Raw genomic sequence first — 20,080 nt, forward strand, 5'->3', positions numbered from 1 at the left:
AAACTTTCACTTAAAGCACAACAAATAAAAAAAAAGAAACCATCTTTGATGGTTACGAGGGAGGGGAGGGGTGGGGATGGAAAAACACTCAATAAACAATAGATAAGTGGAAACTTTGGTGAAGGGTAAGACAGTACGCAATACCGGCGAAGCCAGCACAACCTGTACAAGGCAAGGTAGTGGTAGCTCCATAGACATATCCAACTCCCTGAGGGACCGATTTGCTGGGCTGAGGGCTGTGGGGATCCTGATCTCAGGGAACATCTAGCTCAGATGGCATAACATAGTTTATAAAGAATATGTTCTACATTCTACTTCGGTGAATAGCATTTGGGGTCTTAAAAGCCTGTGAGCGGCCATCTAGGACACTCCACTGGTCTTACCCTTTTGGGGGCTAGGAAGAAGGAAGAAAACTGAAGATAAAAGGGAAAGATTAGGTCAAAGGGCTGATGGGCTACATCTACCACAGCCTCCACCAGACTGAGTCCAGTACAACGAAGTGCTGCCCAGCTACCACCACTGACTGCTCTGACAGGGAGCACAATAGAGGGTCACAGACAGAGGTGGAAAAAAATGTAGAACAAAATTCTAACTCAAAAAGAAAGACCAGACTTGCTGGCCTGACAGAGACTGGAGACACCCTGAGAGTATGGCCCCCAGACACCCTTTCAGCTCAGTAATGAGGTCACTTCTGAGGTTCCCCTCCCCCCTCAGCCAAAGATTGAACAGGCCCATAGAACAAAACAAGACTAAAGGGGCACACCAGCCCTGGGGCAGGGACTGGAAAGCAGGAGGGAACAGGAAAGCTGGTAATAGGGAGCCCAGGGTTGAGAAGGGAGAGTGCTGACATGTCATGGGGTTGTTAACCAATGTCATAGAACAATGTGTGTACTAACTGTTTGATGAGAAACTAGTTTGTTCTGTAAACCTTCATCTAACGTACAATCAAAAAAAAAAAGCACCTGATAAAAAGTGACTCCCTTTTTTGAAATAAGACTGCTTCTGAACTTAAAAAAAAGTCACCAGAATAAGGTAGCCAAATTAAACAGGACTTTCTTAATTTCTTTACTAAAATTGTAACTTATTTGGAATCCAGCTTCAATTGCACAAGTTCAAACGATCTCTGCGCTTAAAAAACGTTTTTTCCTGAGAAAGAGATTTTAGCCTATGATGACACCCGATATACTACAGAGCATTTAAAAATGATGGACATTTTAGACATGGACAGCCCAACTGACTGACAAAACAAGCCTGTGGATTGAAAGTGGATGGATGTTTTGGGAGAGCTGGAAGCCAATTTCCACAGATCTAAAATCCTGCTGTTACTTTTTAGTTACTACTAAGTAAACTCCTGAGTACTACGTGCTCAAACGTTTTCTTTTTAAGAGGATATTTAGCTCCATATCATCACGTTGGACTGCCAGCAAGAATCAGAGGGCTTGGTAAGACAGTGTTGCAAATTAAAGTGAATGTTAAATCTCACCGTATCCAGTTTTACCACTACATAAAAGAAAAAACAAGTATGTCCTAAAGGCTGCAGGCAGTTCAGGTAAGTATTAGAAAAAGAAACAGAAAGAGTGAAAAATATCCTACTCCTGTCATGATACAGGAAGAAACACGTTTTTTATTTTTAAATTGTAGATAATCTGCTTCATTGTATGAAATTTAGATTCTACTTTTAGAAAAGTTTACACTTACGTGACTTAAGGATGAACAATAATATGCCCCCCCCCAAATCTAAATCTCTGATACCAAAAGAAGAAACCAAACCCATTGCTGTCGAGTCCATTCCGACTCATAACGACTCTATAGGACAGAGTAGAGCTGCCCCATAGGGTTTCCAAGGAGCGGCTGGTGAATTCGAGCTGCCAACCTTTTGGTTAGCAGCCTAAGCTCCTAGCCACTGGGTCACCAGGGCCCCAAATCTCCAATAAAGTGTAAAAAAAAAAAATTCTAAAAAAAAACTTGCTGTATCAGAAGACGGGAACCCTGGTGTCGTAGTGGTTAAGTGCTACAGCTGCTCAGCAAAAGGTCAGCAGTTCGAATCCTCCAGGCGCTCCTTGGAAACTATGGGGCAGTTCTACTCTGTCCTATAGGGTCGCTATGAGTCGGAATGGACTCGAGGGCAGTGGGTTGGTTTTTTTTGTTGTTGTTTTTTTGTTTTTTTTTTTTTTTGGTATCAGAAGACAGACAAAAGCCTTATAAACAGTGTTATATTTTTCTTGCAGATAATATTTGCTTAATTAGCTCTACTATTAATTCCTGGAAACTCTTGTGGCGTAGTGGTTAAGTGCTACCACTGCTAATCAAAAGGTCAGCCGTTGGAATCCACCAGGCGCTCCTTGGAAACCCCACGGGGCAGTTCTATTCTGTCCTATAGGGCCTATAGGGTCGCTATGAGTCGGAATTGACTCGACGGCAATGCTTTTTGTTTGTTTTTATTAATTACTAAGTGCCACTGTTAACCAGGTCTATTGTTGTTTTGTTTAAACTGTAGCTTTTGTGTAATAGAAAAGTGAATAATGGAGAATAGTATATAATTTCAAATAAACACCTGTTTTTCATGTTTTATGTGGGTGTGTATATATATATATATATATATATATATATATATATATATATATATATATTTTGTCTCATATGACTGTGCCCCAGGTTGGCTCTCTAAATAAAGCTGGTTACCCTAAGCTTCATTTGGTGATTTGTAAGTTTTCCCAAAAGTTACCTTTTGATTTCGGTAGACAGGTTTTACAAGAGAAACTATAAGTCTGAATTGCAAAGATACAACTGTAATCTTTATTTATTTATTTCTTGAAGTTCTATTAATAGCTCATGTCTGGAAATGATTATTTTTTATAATACTGTAGATATTCTTCAAAATTCTGATGATATCTTCTGGGTATTTTTTCATTTGCTCTTTGAACACTCAGATAAAATTCTTTTTTAATTTTCTGTTATTTCAAATGCATGATTATATGGAACTCATACATGACAATCTTTTAATTTGTTTATCATTATCATTAGTGATTATAAATTTTATTTAATTGAACCACCAACTGGACAGATCGCGGATGTCATTCTGTGAAATGTGTGTATTTAGCACTCTCAACTTTTAGATATAACGTTAGAGAATCATTGGCAACCAACATTTATGTAACTTGCAAAAATAAAACAATCCTGGTTCTAGAGTGGGTTCTTGTGTCAGACCGCCAGACAACTCTACTTCGTGTTAGCTCGTGTGACATTGGGAAAATTACTTTGCCTTGCCTCTAAAATGGGAGTGGCAACAGTAATCACTTCATCGAGCTATTTTTGTTGGGAGTTTTTTGATTACCTTTTCAATCTCTTTTTTTGTTACGGGTCTATTTAGTTGTTCTACTTCTGATTGTGTTAGTTTAGGTAGGTAGTGTGTTTCTAGGAATTCATCCATTTCTTCTAGGTTTTCAAACTCGTTAGAGTACAATTTTTCCTAGTAATCTGATATGATCCTTTTAATTTCAGTTGGGTCTGTTGTGATATGGCCCATCTCATTTCTTATTCGGGTTATTTGTTTCCTTTCCTGTATTTCTTTTGTCAGTCTGGCCAAGAGTTTATCAATTTTGTTAGTTTTGTCAAAGAACCAGCTTTTGGTCTTGTTAACTCTTTCAATTGTTTTTCTATCGAGCTATTTTTACAGTCAACGGATGTTCTTGAAGGTTTGATAAGTGCCAGGCTCTCTTCTAGGCACCAAGGATACAGCAGTTAGCAAAAAGAAAAAGTCCTTTCCTTTATGTCGCTTTCATTCTAGTAGAGGAGACATAGCATAAACCCGCATTTTAAAGTGGGTAATAAAAAAAGGAGAGCAATTAGAGAAAGACAAAGCAAGGAAGAGAAAATGACACGGTTTTGTGCCTTAGATGGCTAGTCAGGGAATGCCTCTCTGGGTGATATTTGGGCAGAACCACGAATGAAGAAATGGAGAAGAGCCATGGCAAGATATGGGCGGGGGGCGGGGAGGGGGTGGCACAGGGCCGTGTTCCAGGTGAGTAAGTAACATGTGCACAGACCCTGAGATGAAAATAAGCTTATGTTTTGAGAAAGAGCAAAGAACTTACATTTATTTAGCCTTTACTATGTGGCAGGCTCTGTTTGAAGCACTTGGTATTTATTTACCTATCTAATCCTCCTGGAAACGCTGGCGGTATAGTGGTTAAGTGCTACGGCTGCTAACCAAACGGTTGGCAGTTTGAATCCACCAGGCACTCCTTGGAAACTCTATGAGGCAGTTCTACTCTGTCCTATAGGGTCGCTGTGAGTCGGAATCAACTTGATGGCAATGGGTTTGGTTTTTCTTTTTTTTGGCTCTAGGCCTCTCAATAACTCTGGGAAAGGTAGGTGCTACTATTATGATCAGTCTCATTTTCCGGAGGAGAAATCTAAGACACAGTGTGGTGAAGTAACTTTTCGAAGGTCACAGAGCCAGCAGGGCATAGTCAGGATTCAAACCTATGTCTGAATTCACAGCCCATGCTCTTCACCACCTTGCTGCCTGCTTGGGTCTGGGAGCCTCCCATACAACTGATGAGGGAAGAAAGGCACAGAGAGGGACATGATTTGCCCTCAGTCACAGAGCAAGTCAGGAGAAATTCAGGGTCCTCTCTCCCATTCCAATCTCAGTGCTGGAACTGAAGGCCTAGTGGCTCCTTCCCTAAATGCTCACTGAGCCATCTGTATGCCAAACCCTGTGCTGGGCACCAGGGACAGAGGAGTAAGGATGACCCAGACAGACCAAGGTCCTGACCTCATGGTAGAAATGAAGGAATTTATTCAGCATCACTCTAATTTTGTGGTTAATATCTCTCCCCTGTTACACTCCATCTCCTCCTAGTCCAGTCCTCACCACTCTGAGCTATTCTTGTCTGGTGGCATGTCTGCCTTCCCTACGGGACTGTGAGCTCTCTGATGGTGGGGGGCAGGCTTGTCTGAGTCAGTTCCCGCCTGACCCTCAGTAGACACTCAGGGAGAAGTTTCTGAATACATTTCCAGGTATTTGTCCCACCAATATTCACAGAGATGTGTGGAATGAAGATGTACAAGTATATTCCTTGTAGCATTGATTGCAATGACCCAAAAATGAAAATAACCAAAATATCTATCAATAGGGAACTGGTCAAAACATCAAGTTTCTTCCATATAAGAAAATTTTAGTCAGTCATTAAAAAGAACGCAACTCTTTATGTTCTGATGTGGAATGCTTTCTAGGACACAGTGTTACTTATAAAACAAAGGATTGGGAAGCACAATGTTTGGAGTATGCTGCCATTTTTGTAAAAACAAAACAAAACACTAGACAGTCCCCATTTAGATTTGCATTTTGGTATTGTAACTCTGGAGGGATATGTATGAAACTGGTAACAGTCGCTGACTCTGGCAGGGAGAACAGAGAGGCTGGGGATCTGGGCAGGCAGGGAGGCATTTCACTGCATACTATGCTGCACCTTTTGAATTCTCTACCTTGTGCATATAATCTATTAAAAAATACAAAATAAAAAAATTAAAACCGGTGTATAAAACAAGCCACTCCTTGAAAGTAAATAATCAGGTGGTTTTTCCTTTCAGAAATATAAATAGTTTCTCTATATATGCATCCTTACACTATTCAAAAGATGGTACAGGCTACTCTATTTTTTATTTTCTTCCACCATAGTATAAGACGTGCCAGGCTGCAGTTCGTTATTATTATTACATACTTTTTATTCTCCCAGGGATTCAGAAGATTCATGGTTCTCATATTTAACATTAAAGTTGAGACAATTTGTTTTCTCTTGATCCTGGATGTTTAATTTGTCTTATTTAAAATCTTGAAATTATAGATGCAAAAATATCGCACACATTGACAACTTCAACAAGAACTAACAAAAATTTCAAAGTATTCAGTAGCAGTAACCATGATGTAATTTAAAGGTAACGATGAAGTGGTGAAGTGTTCTAAAGCACTGAGTACTTCATAAAGGGTGGACAACACAACTGCACTGGTTACGTGAGACAGGTGGGACGGGCAGATGGTGAGCACTGTGGGTGTTTCTCAGACATCGCTGCAAAAGGAGGCCCATTTATCAGGAATCATCATGACATCTACTGATTTTTTGTGAGAATTTAGATGGTTACTTTTACTGCTTCTCACAGGTACTATCATACTTACTTATTGGTATGTAAACATTTCAATACGTAAAAACCGGTATGGTTAGCGGTGTGTACTGTCTTTGAGTATCAGCTTCACATTCGTGCCCTTCTGCTGAGCCCCAGGCAAGCCCCTCTTTGGGAGCCTGTGCACGCGCATACCAAAAAAAGACCAAACCCAGTGCTGTCGAGTCGATTCCGACTCATAGCGACCCTATAGGACAGAGTAGAACTGCCCCATAGAGTTTCCAAGGAGCGCCTGGCGGATTCGAACTGATGACCCTTTGGTTAGCAGCCGTAGCACTTAACCACTACACCACCAGGGTTTCCTGTGCACAGGCAGACGGGGAAACGCGCAGCCGCTACAGACTCAGCTCCAGCATCCTTAGCCCTCCCCAGCCGGGGACATGCAGTCTGTTGGCTTCTTCAGTGAATGGATTTTCCTGACCCTCTCAAAGAAATAAATACTCAGTAGTTTATTCAGAATTGCGTGAAAACATAATGAAGTGAGCCACGCCTCCACCCCCAAATTGCATTCTATTTTCCAAAGAGCTGTGAAGCAAGTAAATGATATGGATTCAGAGTATAGTGCTATGTTCAAAAGTTCTGCCTTTCCCTTTTCATCTGTGTGTGATCTTGGGTTAACATTAGAGGATCCCTCCGTTTCCCCAACTGTAAGGTGAGGCTAACAATACCTACCTTGTGCCACTGGTGTAAGGTTACATTTTAATGTGGGTAGAGCCAATAGGGAAACCCTGGTGGTGTACTGGTTAAGTGCTAAGGCTGCTAACTAAAGGGTTGGCAGTTCGAATCTGCCAGGCGCTCCTTGGAAACTCTATGGGGCAGTTCTGCTCTGTCCTATAGGGCCGCTATGAGTCGGAATCGGCTCGAGGGTCCTGGGTTTGGTCTTTTTTTTTTTTTTTAGAGTGAATAGCTCATAACACGCACTGAATAAATGACTTGTGATATGTTTGCACACTAAGTGGGCAAAGCACTCAGGGTACTGTGAAGCAGAGTAGCCAGAGTATGGAATTCAGAGGTCTGTGAGTATGGATGGGAAAATGGACTATGTCTTTATCTTCACCCACTTCTAACTTAAATTGAGCATGTTGATCAATTATGAACCTAGGCAAGAAACCACAGTATTACCAGCAGTACATGTGACAGTGTCACCAATAAATATTTTCATATCACATTATATGCTGTTTCACTTTTTCTGAAGTATCATTATTTATGCTCATCACTACTTTGAAATTATGATATTTATTATGCCCACCACTAGTTACTGTTATTTAATGTGTTAATAAAGAAACACATATGTTATCGTTCCACAGTTTTTCTTTAAACTCAAAACTGTATTTCAGTATAATAAATTCCCTTTATAATCCTATGTCTTTTACAAGTGCATTTACTAAAAACAGATATTTTTCTGTTAAGGGACCCCTGAGCTTCATGGGACTGCCAACAGGGTCCAAGGTGCAAAGGAGTTGAGAGCCGCTGCTTGTAGAAGATGTTTTGAAATGAGAAGCCAAGGGGAAAGGGAAGAGATTGGGCTGACATGCTGGGTGTTTTGATATATGTTATCACCTGTACAGCGGCAATACAGAGGCTTCTTTTTTGAGGCCCTGGAGTCTTGAAGGGCAGAAAGTGAACATGAAGTTGGACATATTTGTGGGTGGGGGGAGTTGAAGTAAGTTGGGCAGTTTCTACTTTAACCATGAGGCACACTAGGGAGTCACCATGGGTCGGTGAGCAGGGGAGTGCACACAGCAGTGGTGTTTGAGGCTGTTGCTTCTGGAAACTGGAAGCAGGCCAGATAGGAGCTGGGGCCCAGAGAAGAAAAGGAACAGAGGAAGGGAACCAGGAAAGGAGGGCAGGATGCTGGACAGGCATTGTGGGTCACCAAAGGGCTGGAATCCGGTCCACAGCACTCTCCCTGCACACCTAGTCAGGGGCAGGCAATGGCTGTAAGTCTGCCTCTTTGGGATCCTGTCTTCAGGAAAGTGAGGTCATTGAGGGCAACAGGCCCATGCTGCCTGAGGATTTAAAGGTCCAGAGGCACCAGGAGCACAGAAGTAGGATTTGTCCAGATGCATCTCATTCCTACTCCCCCCAACCCCTACCACACACCCTCAGCCACGCCCAGCACCCCTTGCAGCCAGAAAAATCTAAGAGAAGCAAAGTTAAAATAGTCCTGTGAAACCAGCCCCAACAGAAAGGGCTCTTGTTACTAAGGCCAGATTGCCTTGACCTGGGGTTCTTTATGCATTAAACTTAAGGCAGTGGTTCTCAAAATGTGGTTCCTGTAGCAGCAGCAGCAGTTAAATTGTTAGAAATGTAAACTAGACCCACTGAATCAGAAACTCTGAGAGTGGAGATCTAGCAATCTGCTCTCTCTCTCGCTCTCTGTGAAGAATATTGAATATGCCGTGGACTGCCAGAATATGCCGTGGACTGCCAGAAGAACGAACACATCTGTCTTTGGAAGAAGTAACGCCAGAATTCTCCTTCGAAGCAAGGAGCCTTCATCTCACGTACTTTGGACATGTTGTCAGGTGGGACTAGTCCCTAGAAAAGGACATCATGCTTGGTAAAAAATAGAGGGTCAGTGAAAAAGAGGAAGACCCTCAATGAGATGGACTGACACAGTGGCTGCAAAATGGGCTCAAGTATAACAGTGGTTGTGAAGATGATGCAAGGCCAGGCAGTGTTCCGTTCTGTTGTAGATAGGGTGGCTGCGAGTTAGAACTGACTCAACAGCACCTAACAACAATAAACCCTCTAGTAATGTACACAGGTCCAATGTCCATGGTGTTGGAAAACCTTGCTGTCTATCCAAATTAACATTCCAAAAGGTGCCTCAATTTGAGGGGGTCATCATATCTCTTGAGGCTCCCTTCAGAGCTGTTCTACCCAAAGCTTGGCTGCATCCAGAGACACAGAAAACAGTAAACCTTTCGTCCCTGGTGTGGGATAGTGTCAGTTAGAACCATGCAAGTGGCAGTGCCCTTTCCACTCAGCTATACAGCCACCAGTTGGCTTAGGGGCCAAGGATCTGTGAACCTCATTGGAGTTCTTGCTAAGTTGCCATGAGTGTATAGTTAAATGTTTCCGTGAATGAGTTGCTCTGGAGAAGGCTGACTCTATTGGAATCTCTCAGTCTCTAGTTACTGAGGGGTATAGGAGAGTGTCATGGATTGAATTGTTCCCCCCAAAATATATGTCAACTTGGTTAGGCCATGATTGTGTGGTTGTCCACCATTTTGTGATTGTAATTTTATGCTCCTGATCCAAGGTAAATGGGGTTTCCCTTGGATGAGGCCTGCACTGCCTTTTATCACTCGAGAAATAAAAAGGAAAGAGAAGCAAGCAGAGAGTTGGGGACCTCATACCACCAAGAAAGCAGCACCAGGAGCAGAGCTTTTCCTTTGGACCTGGGGTCCCTGTGCCTGAGAATCTCCTTGACCAGGGGAAGTTTGAGGACAAGGACCTTCCTCCAGAGCCGACAGAAAGAGAAAGCCTTCCCCTGGAGCCAATGCCCTGAATTTGGACTTCAAACTTGCTAGACTATGAGAAAATAAAATTCTCCTTGTTAAAGCCATCCACTTGTGGTATTTCTGTTATAGGAGCATTAGATGACTAAGAGAGTTAAGAGGGAAGTTCTCACCAAGGTCTTGTGAGCCTTGTGCTCACTCAGAACAACCCAATTATATTGTCCTAAAATCATTTAGGGCCAGTTGTCCTTGGTCCTAAAATCATTGGGATCCATTGAGGGAAGACATCTATAAGATGCTGGTTCTGATCCTGGTACAGCTGAATCATAATCCTGGGATTTAGAAAGTAGGTGCATGACTGGTCCCAGAGAGATTAAATCTAACATTAAACATCCTCGCTGATAAGCAGTAATATTTGGGGGATAGGACATGAAAGGCAACAAGATAAGGACTTGGCTGGAAGTTGTGGTCTTGGATGATTTTTCATCCAAAACCAAAAAAAAACCCTTGCTGTTGAGTCAATTCCGTCTCATAGTGATCCTATAGGACAGTGTAGGACTGCCCCATAGTGTCTCCAAGGAGCAGCTGGTGGGTTCAAACTGCCAGCCTTTTGGTTAGCAGTCAAGTTCTTAACCATTATGCCACCATACTCCTTTCACATAAAGGGAAGGAAAATCCTCCTGAGCTAGGAACTCCTTAAGGACAAAAATCCCATTAGTCTGTTTCTCACAGCACAACCTTGCACAGTAGTACAGTTAAGGGATCGTTGTGCATTTGTTGCATGAGCCGTCATGCACATACTCTGTTCAGTTGGGGTGACCAGGTGAACTGAGAAATAACTTTGATGGAGCTTTGAAAGACAGGGATGTTCTCTTTTTTCTTACTCTAGGTATCAGTCATTATGATGCTATATGTTGATTTTAAGGATGGGACTGAGAGAGGTGTGAAAGATAAAGGTAAAACTGCCAATAAAGAAGATCATTTACCTTATAGATACTATAATGTAGTTTCAAAACAGGTTAAACAGGTTAGGATTATTATTTCCATTTTGTTTAACAGATGACAACTAAGGCTCAGAGAGGTTAGCTGTTTTATCTGCGGTCATACAGCTACCAAGTGCCAGGTGCATCTGAGCCTGAAGCCCATGCCTATGCTTCCTCTCCCCCACACTCCAGGGTAACATCTCTCTCTCTCCACTTAGTCCCAGAGATCAGACTCTGAAGGGTCCCTGAGGGATTCGTGTCATGGAACTGCCATCCCTGCAACCCTTTCCCCCCACCAATGAATCTTTTTTTTTTTTCCTTGGGAGCCAGGGCCTGGAGCCAGGTAAGGCTGGAGCATCATTCCAGGGGCTTTCTCTAGAATCAGTTGTTCTTGTTGCCTTCAGCACAGCCTGCATCAGGAAGAGGTTTGTCTGCCGGCGCGGGACAGCAGAGCCATTCATTACTGCGGGAAGGCAAGATCCCGGCCCGGGGGCCACACGTCGAAAGGGAGGGGCCAGGGGGCGGCCCCGTTATGACCAATCCTGAGGAAAGGGCAGGAGAAAAGGCTGGCTGAGGAGTGGCTGGCCAGCAGCAGCTGCTGACATTCTGTACTAGGAGCCTGGGCTCAAGGTAACCCAGACCTCTATGCAAACAGCGGGGCTGGGGGTGTTATACGGGCGAGGTAGACAGGTAAGGGGACTTCAGGGCCTGCACTGAGGCCAAGGGGTAGAGAACGCTCGGAGGTTGTGGCAAGGAGACAGAATTCTAGGCTGAATCGAAGGATAAGAGGGTGCAGAAGTAAGAAAAGGGGTGTGAATGTGAGCACAAGAGGGAAACTGAGCGAGTGGGCAAAAAATCGCGTCTGGGGCAAGGGGAGGAGGGTGTAAAACACCCTGCCACAGAAACATATGTAATGTGGGAGCAGGTGGCACCATCTTCTCTTGAGCTTATTTTCCAAAAGTGGCTCCCTTTTAGTCTTTTTTAAGGTAAAATGTTGACCCGACTTTTTTTTTAGAATACAAGGAAAGAACGTCAGAGGAAGCTATATGAAAGCGAGGCCGCGCAAGGCCCAGAGAAGGTTGTCAGAGGGTGGCGCCTTTTTACAAGTACTTTCCATCCCTTTTCACCCGAAGCTCTGGCCGCGACCCTCCCCTCGTCCTCTGCCCCCCTCCGCTCCCCGCACTATCTGATTGCCTTAAAACCAGGTGACCGCCTCGATCTCCACTTCAGCTCCGGGAACCTTCGATTACAGGGGGTGGAGCCCGCAGTAGCTGCTGGCGTTGCTGGAAGGCCGGCGGGAGGAGTCCCAAGGGCGCTAAAGGCGCACCGCAGCCATAACGCCTATCTTTCACAGAAGTCCTTGTCTCATTCCAGCTACAGCAGCAGCTCCATTCCAGACGCCTTTCTTCTCTGGCCGAGCGGCGAGCTGATGGCCCAGGTTAGAGAAGCTTCCTTGCCCTTCTGCTCAGTGGCCCCCCGGAATTCCGGAGCTGGGGGAGGAGTCTCGCTTGAGGAGGTGGCTGACAAGGCGGGGGAAATGGAGGAGGAGGAGGTGGGAGCGCTTAAGGCTTGTTCAGGCTGGGGGAAATGAGGAATTCAAGCTGAAGCCATTACAAGAGCATAAACCTGAACCTGAGAGGAACTTGAAGAGGAGCGGCGGCGAGAAGGTGCTCCTCTTTTCAACTGCCCCTCGCTGTCATAGCAGCTCCTTGCCTGTTTTCCCATGCCTCAAGCCCCGCCCTCGGCCCCAGCCCAGGGCCTGCTCCAGGGGTCCTCCCAGACCCTTCGACCCACCCACACCTCCTGCCCACCTCCCGCGCCCGACCCCGCGGCCGCCGCTGCCCCTGTCCGGGTCCCGGCCCTGGCGCCAATCCCAGCGTAGATCCAGGCCCGGGCCCAGGCCCCAGACAAGGCGAAGCTACTCTGGTGACCTAGGCGGATCCGGGGATCCAGGCGGCTCATGGGACTGGTTGCTGGAGATGGAGTTTGATCAGGGTCCCACTGGCTGCTCTCATGTGGAGAGCTTTAAAGTGGCTAAAAACTGGCGGAAGAATCTGCGGTTGATTTACCATCGTTTCGTTTGGAGTGGGACCCATGAGACTAGGAAACGTAAGGCAAAGTCATGTATCTGTCATGTATGTAGTACCCATATGAACAGACTCCACTCTTGTCTCTCCTGTGTCTTCTTTGGCTGCTTTACTGAGAAACATATTCACAAACATGCTGAAACAAAGCAGCACAATTTAGCTGTAGACCTCTATCATGGAGTTATATATTGTTTTATACGTAAGGATTATGTTTATGACAAAGACATAGAACAGATTGCCAAAAAAACAAAGGAGAAAATTTTGAAATTACTAACTTCCACCTCAACAGATGTTTCTCAACAACAGTGTATGACATCAGGTGTTGAAGAGAAGCAAATAACCTGTGAGTCAAAGGGACAGGAGCCAAAATTGGTGAAACCCAAGAAAAAGAGGAGAAAAAAGTCGGTCTACACTGTAGGCCTGAGAGGGCTAATTAATCTTGGGAACACCTGCTTTATGAATTGTATTGTCCAGGCACTTACTCACATTCCTCTACTGAAAGATTTCTTCTTTTCTGACAAGCACAAATGTATAATGACAAACCCCAGCTTGTGTCTGGTGTGTGAAATGTCTTCGCTTTTTCATGCTATGTACTCTGGGAGCCGAACTCCTCACATTCCCTATAAATTACTTCACCTGATATGGATTCATGCAGAACATTTAGCAGGGTATAGGCAACAGGATGCCCACGAGTTCCTTATTGCAATATTAGATGTGCTGCATAGACACAGCAAAGATGATAGTGTTGGGCAGGAGGCCAATACCCCCAACTGCTGCAACTGCATCATAGACCAAATATTTATAGGTGGCTTGCAGTCTGATGTCACCTGTCAAGCCTGCCAAGGTGTCTCCACCACAATAGACCCATGCTGGGATATCAGTTTGGACTTGACTGGCTCTTGTGCCGCATTCACTTCCCAGAGCCCTAAGAGTACTGACAGCACAGTAATTAGGGATGACCACATACCAGGAATCCCCTCACTTACAGACTGCCTACAGTGGTTTACAAGGCCAGAGCACCTAGGAAGCAGTGCCAAAATCAAATGAAGTAATTGCCAAAGCTATCAGGAATCTACCAAACAACTCACAATGAAGAAATTACCCATTGTGGCCTGTTTTCATCTCAAGCGGTGCGAACATGTTGGCAAACTGAGACGAAAGATTAATACCTTTATCTCTTTTCCCTTGGAGCTAGACATGACTCCCTTTCTGGCCTCCACTAAAGAGAGCAGAATGAAAGAAGGCCAGCCACCAACAGATAGTGTGCCAAACAAGAATAAGTATTTACTGTTTGCAGTGATTAATCACCATGGAACTTTGGAAAGTGGACACTATACCAGCTTTATCCGGCAACAGAAGGACCAGTGGTTCAGCTGTGATGATGCCGTCATTACCAAGGCTACTATAGAGGACTTACTTTACAGTGAAGGGTATTTACTGTTCTATCACAAACAAAGAATAGAGAAAGACTAGTCGTACCAGACCACTTACCAGAATATTTTAAAATAAAATTTTTGAAGATTTAAGAAGAACAAATTTGAAAGAAAAATAAGTTTTTTAAAGTTTAAAAAGAAAAAATATTTAAATGTTGAAAGAATAAGTATTTTTAAAAGATGTTTAAAAAAATAACTTTACAGAAGTTTCAAAATGTATTAAAATATGTTTTAAAAACAAAAAGTTTAAAATTCTTCTGATTTAAAAATGTAAAATGAATAAACCAAGAAAATAAAAATAATAGATTAAAAAAGAAAATAGAAGGAAGAGATTAAAATTAAAGTTTAAAATGAAAGTAAATGTAATATAAGGAATATTTCTAAATTAAAGCATTAAGTACGCGTGTTCAAAAATTAAAAGGTAACAGAATGAATAGTTTTAATGATGTAATAAATGAACCATGAATTCTAAAATAATAAAGAATGGAATGAAATTTTAAGTTTAAAGAAAAGTCTTAAAACTGGAAAACTTAGAAAAAATCCAGACAAATGTTAGACATTTTTTAAAACATTTAAAAGAGGAAAAAATAAGAGAAAGATGATTAAAAAATATATAAAGGATCTTAGACAAATACATTAGAGGTTTAAATAAAAACTTTAAATATTTAAACAAAAAAGATGAAAATATAAGTTTTATAAACTTTAAAAAATCTAAAAAAAAAAAAGAAAGAAACCCAGGTGGCGTACTGGTTAATTGCTGTGGCTGCTAACCAACAGGTCGGCAGTTTGAATCCACCAAGCTGCTTGGAAACTATGGGGCAGTTCTACTCTGTCCTATAGAGTCGCTATGAGTCAGAATCAAGTCGACGGCAACGGGTTCTTTTTTTTTTTCTTTCTAAAAAAAAAATTTCAAATATTTAAATAAAAAAATAACATTAAATGGTTAAAGGTTTTTATTCTTTTTAATTTAAAGTTATTAAAACACATACAGGTATGAAAGTAATAAAATGAAGGAGAAAGGAATAACATGACAAGGAGTTTTGTAAGTATATATATTTTTCAAAAAAAAAAAACTCAGTGCCTTGGAGTTGATTCCGACTCATAACGACCCTAATAGGACAGAGTAGAACTGCCCCCATAGAGTTTCCAAGGAGTGCCTGGCGGATTCGAACTGCCAATCCTTTGGTTAAAAAAAAATTTTTTTTCTTATATATAAAAAAATATATATATTTTTTTAGTTTCATGTTAATACATAAATGCAATGTGGAAAAAAGGCACACACACTTTAACTAACATCATACCATCCAATTGTTAGATTGCTGCAAGACGTGGACACTAACCCACTTTCCCCTCTCAGGTTTCCTGCCCCATCTCATTTCGTGAAGGAGGTAGAGGTATTTCTTAGGCAGAAGCAACTGCATTTGAGAAATATGAAAACATTATGGACTCATCCTCTTCTCCCAACTAGAACTGCATTATTCCCACAATAATGTAGTCCTCTGGAAAGGGACTCTTGACAGTTTGGCAGTTTGGGGAAATTAGATCACAACTGTGAAGTTCTGGCTTTAGTGTTTGAACCCCATGGTATGATTGAGGAAGTGATGAAGACCTATACCTGAAGACCTCCCACCTTCCTCTGTCCCTTTTCTCCCTCCACGGGGAAACGAGACCTTTACATTTCCGCAGTAGAGCTATGGGTTTGTGCTCGACAGTCCTTCTGCTCATTCCTTATTCCCTCACTCATGTTGAGTTCCCTGTGCCCCTCACTTACCTGGCCTTACGTACATCTCTGAGCCCCAGCCTGCAGGACTGCTTCTTTGATCTGGTGGCTCCTACTTCTCCCTCAAGGCCCAACTCACAGATGGCTTCTTCTCTGAAGCCTACCCTGAACACTCCAAGCAAGGATAAATTGGAAAATTATTCCTCCCTCCCCCTCTCTGTTCCTCTTACTGTGCCTGCAAAGTACTTTGTCTAATACCTCAGTGATAGTACTTTATTCTTCTGTGTTGTGGCTTTGTGATTGGTCTACTCCTCTGCACTGAGCATCCTGAGAGTAGGGACCAAGCCTTATTCCTGTGTCAATAAATGTTTGTTGATTGTGAGGATGAGTTTTTTTATTTTCTCTATTCACCCTCTCAGTAATGTACTCTTACCCACTTGTCCATCAAGCTCTTATTTAGTGCCCAGTACGGAAATATGCTGTGATCAGTGTTGTGTCTTCCACAAAGACAGTGTATAAAATGCTGCTTAGCTGCAGGAGATGACTTAAAAAAGTAGTTTCTCAGAGAGGAAACAGCCAGGCTGAAAGGAAGGAATCCCAGGTACAAAGCAAGGAAAAGAGCACAGGCCTGAGAGTTGGCAGTCATATGGGAGACTGGGTGGTGAGGGAGAGCAACAGCTAAAGGTAGTAAGGCTGGGATCTCTGGTGTGTGTGGCAATACTGACCCTCTCCACAGTGTGCCTCAGCTCTCCACAGTGTCTCTCACAACTGTGTGCCGCACCTTTCCACAGTGTGCCACATTAGTTTACCTTCCCATGTGACAGTGTACTGCACCACTCTGCAGTGTTCTACATCATACCATACATCATGACTCTGTGGCACAGATGAAAGGGGCACATTATGTCTGATGACTGTGTTAAGTGGATACCTTTGGTTTATTTGTCTGCTTAGCACACTTAGCCCTTCTCCCATTCTTATGGTACCGGTGGGGCTATCAATCACTTTGCCCTTCTTCCACCCATCTCCAGTCTGGGCCACACTTCCACCCATCCCCATTCAACAGAAGCAATTCTTCTGAAGGCAGGCATAGGACTCAGTCACAGCCGTGGCTAAATCAAATATATACATATATATAGAGAGACACCTGGAAAAAGAAACTTGTTCTTATCCCCCCCATCCCCAACTCCCTCTTCCCTCGCTAGGGTAGCTAAACTAGGATAACATGAATCTGAAACTCTGAGAAGCTGATCTACATGCCTCAGAGAGAAAATCTGCCTACAAAGCAAAACCAACAGAGAGAAAAAATCAGAAATGGGTAGAAAGAGCTGTGTTTATGAACTTGGAAAAGCTATTCATCATTTTTGAAGCTCAGATGGCCCAAAGAAGAAAAGAGCTGGCTTAATTAGATAGTCCCTAATCAAGCTATAAAACCATAACTATAACCATAGTTTTAGCTATATAAAATTTAAAAAAAAAAAAAAAACCCACCGCCGCCTAGTCAATTCTGACTCATAGCGACCCAGTGGGTGGGTTAGCAACCCTATAGAAAAGAGTAGAACTGCTCCATAGTTTCCAAGGAGTGCCTGGTGGATTCGAACTGCTGACCTTTTGGTTAGCAACTGCAGCACTTAACCACTATGCTACCAGCGTTTCCTGTTTTACCTATATGAAGCTATAAAACTAATTAAACTATATTTGACACTATAGTTATGCATATAACTATTATATATGTAATATATTTAGCTATATAAAACAATAGAATTCTTTTGCAAGCTATAAAACCCTATGACATCTTAGCAGTTATTACTAATACACTCACAGCAACTGAGAAAGAACCCCAATGAGGTTTCCAATTCACAGATCCTTGGCCCCTAAGCCAACTAGTGGCTGTGTAGCTGAGTGGAAAAGGTACTGCCATTTGCATGGTTCTAACTGCCACTACCCTACAGCAGGGACAGAAGGTTTACTGTTTTTTGTATCTCTGGGTACAGCCAAGCTCTGGGTAGAAGAGCCTTGAGAAAGAGCCTCAAGAGATGGAATGACTCCCTCAAATTGTGGTGCCGTTTGGTATATTAATTTGTGAAGACAGCAAGGTTTTCCAACACCCTGGATGTTGGACCTTTGTACATGTTAGGGGGTTTGTTGTTGTTAGGTGCTGTTGAGTCAGTTCCAACTCATAGTAACCCTATCTACAATAGAACGAAACCCTGCCTGATCATGTACCATCCTCACAATCATTGTTATGCTTGAACCCATTGTTGCAGCCACTGTGTCAATCCATCTCATTGAGGGTCTTCCTCTTTTTGACTGACACTGTACTTTGCCAAGCATGATATCCTCCAGGGACTGGTCCCTCCTGATAACATGTCCCAAGTACGTGAGACAGTCTCCTTGCTTCTAAGGAGCGTTCTGGCTCTACTTCTTCCAAAGACAGATGTGTTCCTTCTTCTGGCAGTCCATGGTATATTCAATATTCTTCGCCAACATCATGATTCAAAGGTATCAATTCTTCGGTCTTCCTTATTCGTTGTCCAGCTTTCCCATACATATGAGGCTATTGAAAATATCATGGCTTAGGTTATGCGCACCTTAGTCCTCAAGTGGCATCTTTGCTTTTCAACACTCTAAAGAGGTCTTTTGCAGCAGATTTACCCAATGCAATATGTCCCTTGATTTCTTGACTGCTGCTTCCATGGGAGTTGATTATAGATCCTAGTAAAATTAAATCCTTGACAACTTCGACATTTTCTCCAGTTATGAGGATTTTTTTTTCTTTATGTTGACTCGCAATTAGTACTGAAGGCTGTAGCCTTTCATCTTCATCAGTAAATGCTTCAAGTCCTCTTCGCTTTCAGCAAGCAAAGTTGTGTCATTTGCATATTACAGGTTGTTAATGAGTCTTCCTCCAATCCTGATGCCCTGTTCTTCTTCATCTAGTTCAGCTTCTTGGATTATTTGCTCAGCATACAGATTGAACAAGTATGGTGAAAGCGTACGATCCTGACGCACACCTTTCCTGATTTTAAAACACTGAGAATCCCCTCGTTCTGTTGGAACAACTGCTTCTCGGTCTATGTACAGGTTCTGCATGAGCACAATTAAGTATTCTGGAACTCCCATTCTTCGCAGTGTTATACATTATTTGTTATGATCCACACAGTTGAATGCCGTTGCAGAGTCAATAAAGCACAGGTAAACAAACAGCTTTCTTGTATTCTCTGCTTTCAGCCAAGATGCATATAACACCAGCAATGATATCCATCATTTCATGTCTTCTTCTGAATCTGGCTTGAACTTCTGGCAGTTCCCTGTTGGTATACTGCTGCAACAGCTTTTGAATGATCTTCAGGAAAAAAAATTTACTTGTGTGTGATACTAGTGATATTGTAAGATAATTTCCACATTCTGTTGGATCACCTTTCTTTGCAAAGGGCACAAATATGGATCTCCTCCAGTTTGTTGGCCAGGAAGCTATCTTCCAAATTTCTTGACATAGACCAGTGAACAGCTCCAGTGTTGCATCCATTTCTTGAAACATCTCAATTGGTATTCCCTCAGTTCCTGGAGCCTTGTTTTTCGCCATTCCCTTCAGTGCAGCTTGGACATCTTCCTCCAGTACCATCAGTTCTTGATCATATGCTACCTCTTGAAATGGTTGAATTTCAACCAATTCTTTTTGGTAAGATGACTCTGCGTATTCCTTCCATCTTCTTTTAATGCTTCCTGCATCATTCAATATTTTCCTGGTAGAACCCTGTTGCAACTCAAGGCTTAAATTTTTTCTTCAGTTCTTTCCGCTTGAGAAATGCTAAGTGTGTTCTTGCCTTTTAGTTTTCCAACTCCAGGTCTTTGCACATTTCATTATAATACTTTACTTTGTCTTCTCAAGCTGCCCTTTCAAATCTGTTCAGCTCTTTTACTTCATTTCTTCCATTCGCTTTGGCTACTCAATGTTCAAGAGCAAGTTTCGGAGTCTCTTCTGGCATTCTTTTTGGTCTTTTCTTTCTTTCTAATGACCTTTTGCTTTCTTTGTGTATGATGTCCTTGATGTAATTCCACAACATGTCTAGTCTTTGGTCAGTAATGTTCAGTGCATCAAGTCTGTTCTTGAGATGGTCTCTAAATTCAGGTGTGATATATTCAAGGTCATATTTTGGCTTTTGTGGAGTTGTCCTAATTCTCTTCAGCTTTAAGTTGAACTTGC

General features: G+C 42.5%; 1 protein-coding gene across 1 annotated transcript; it reads left to right on the plus strand.

Annotated features, from left to right (window-relative positions):
* The first annotated feature begins 11,082 nt into the window (after positions 1 to 11,082).
* On the plus strand, positions 11,083 to 14,388 carry USP51 (ubiquitin specific peptidase 51). The gene is given in 3 exon segments (XM_049872593.1): positions 11,083 to 11,266; positions 11,652 to 12,212; positions 12,214 to 14,388. Coding segments are annotated over 2 exon segments (2,130 nt in total). The 5' UTR covers positions 11,083 to 11,266; positions 11,652 to 12,065; the 3' UTR covers positions 14,197 to 14,388.
* The last annotated feature ends 5,692 nt before the right edge of the window (positions 14,389 to 20,080 follow it).

The sequence above is a fragment of the Elephas maximus genome, chromosome X (genome assembly GCF_024166365.1).
Source record: "Elephas maximus indicus isolate mEleMax1 chromosome X, mEleMax1 primary haplotype, whole genome shotgun sequence".
NCBI lineage: Eukaryota > Metazoa > Chordata > Mammalia > Proboscidea > Elephantidae > Elephas > Elephas maximus.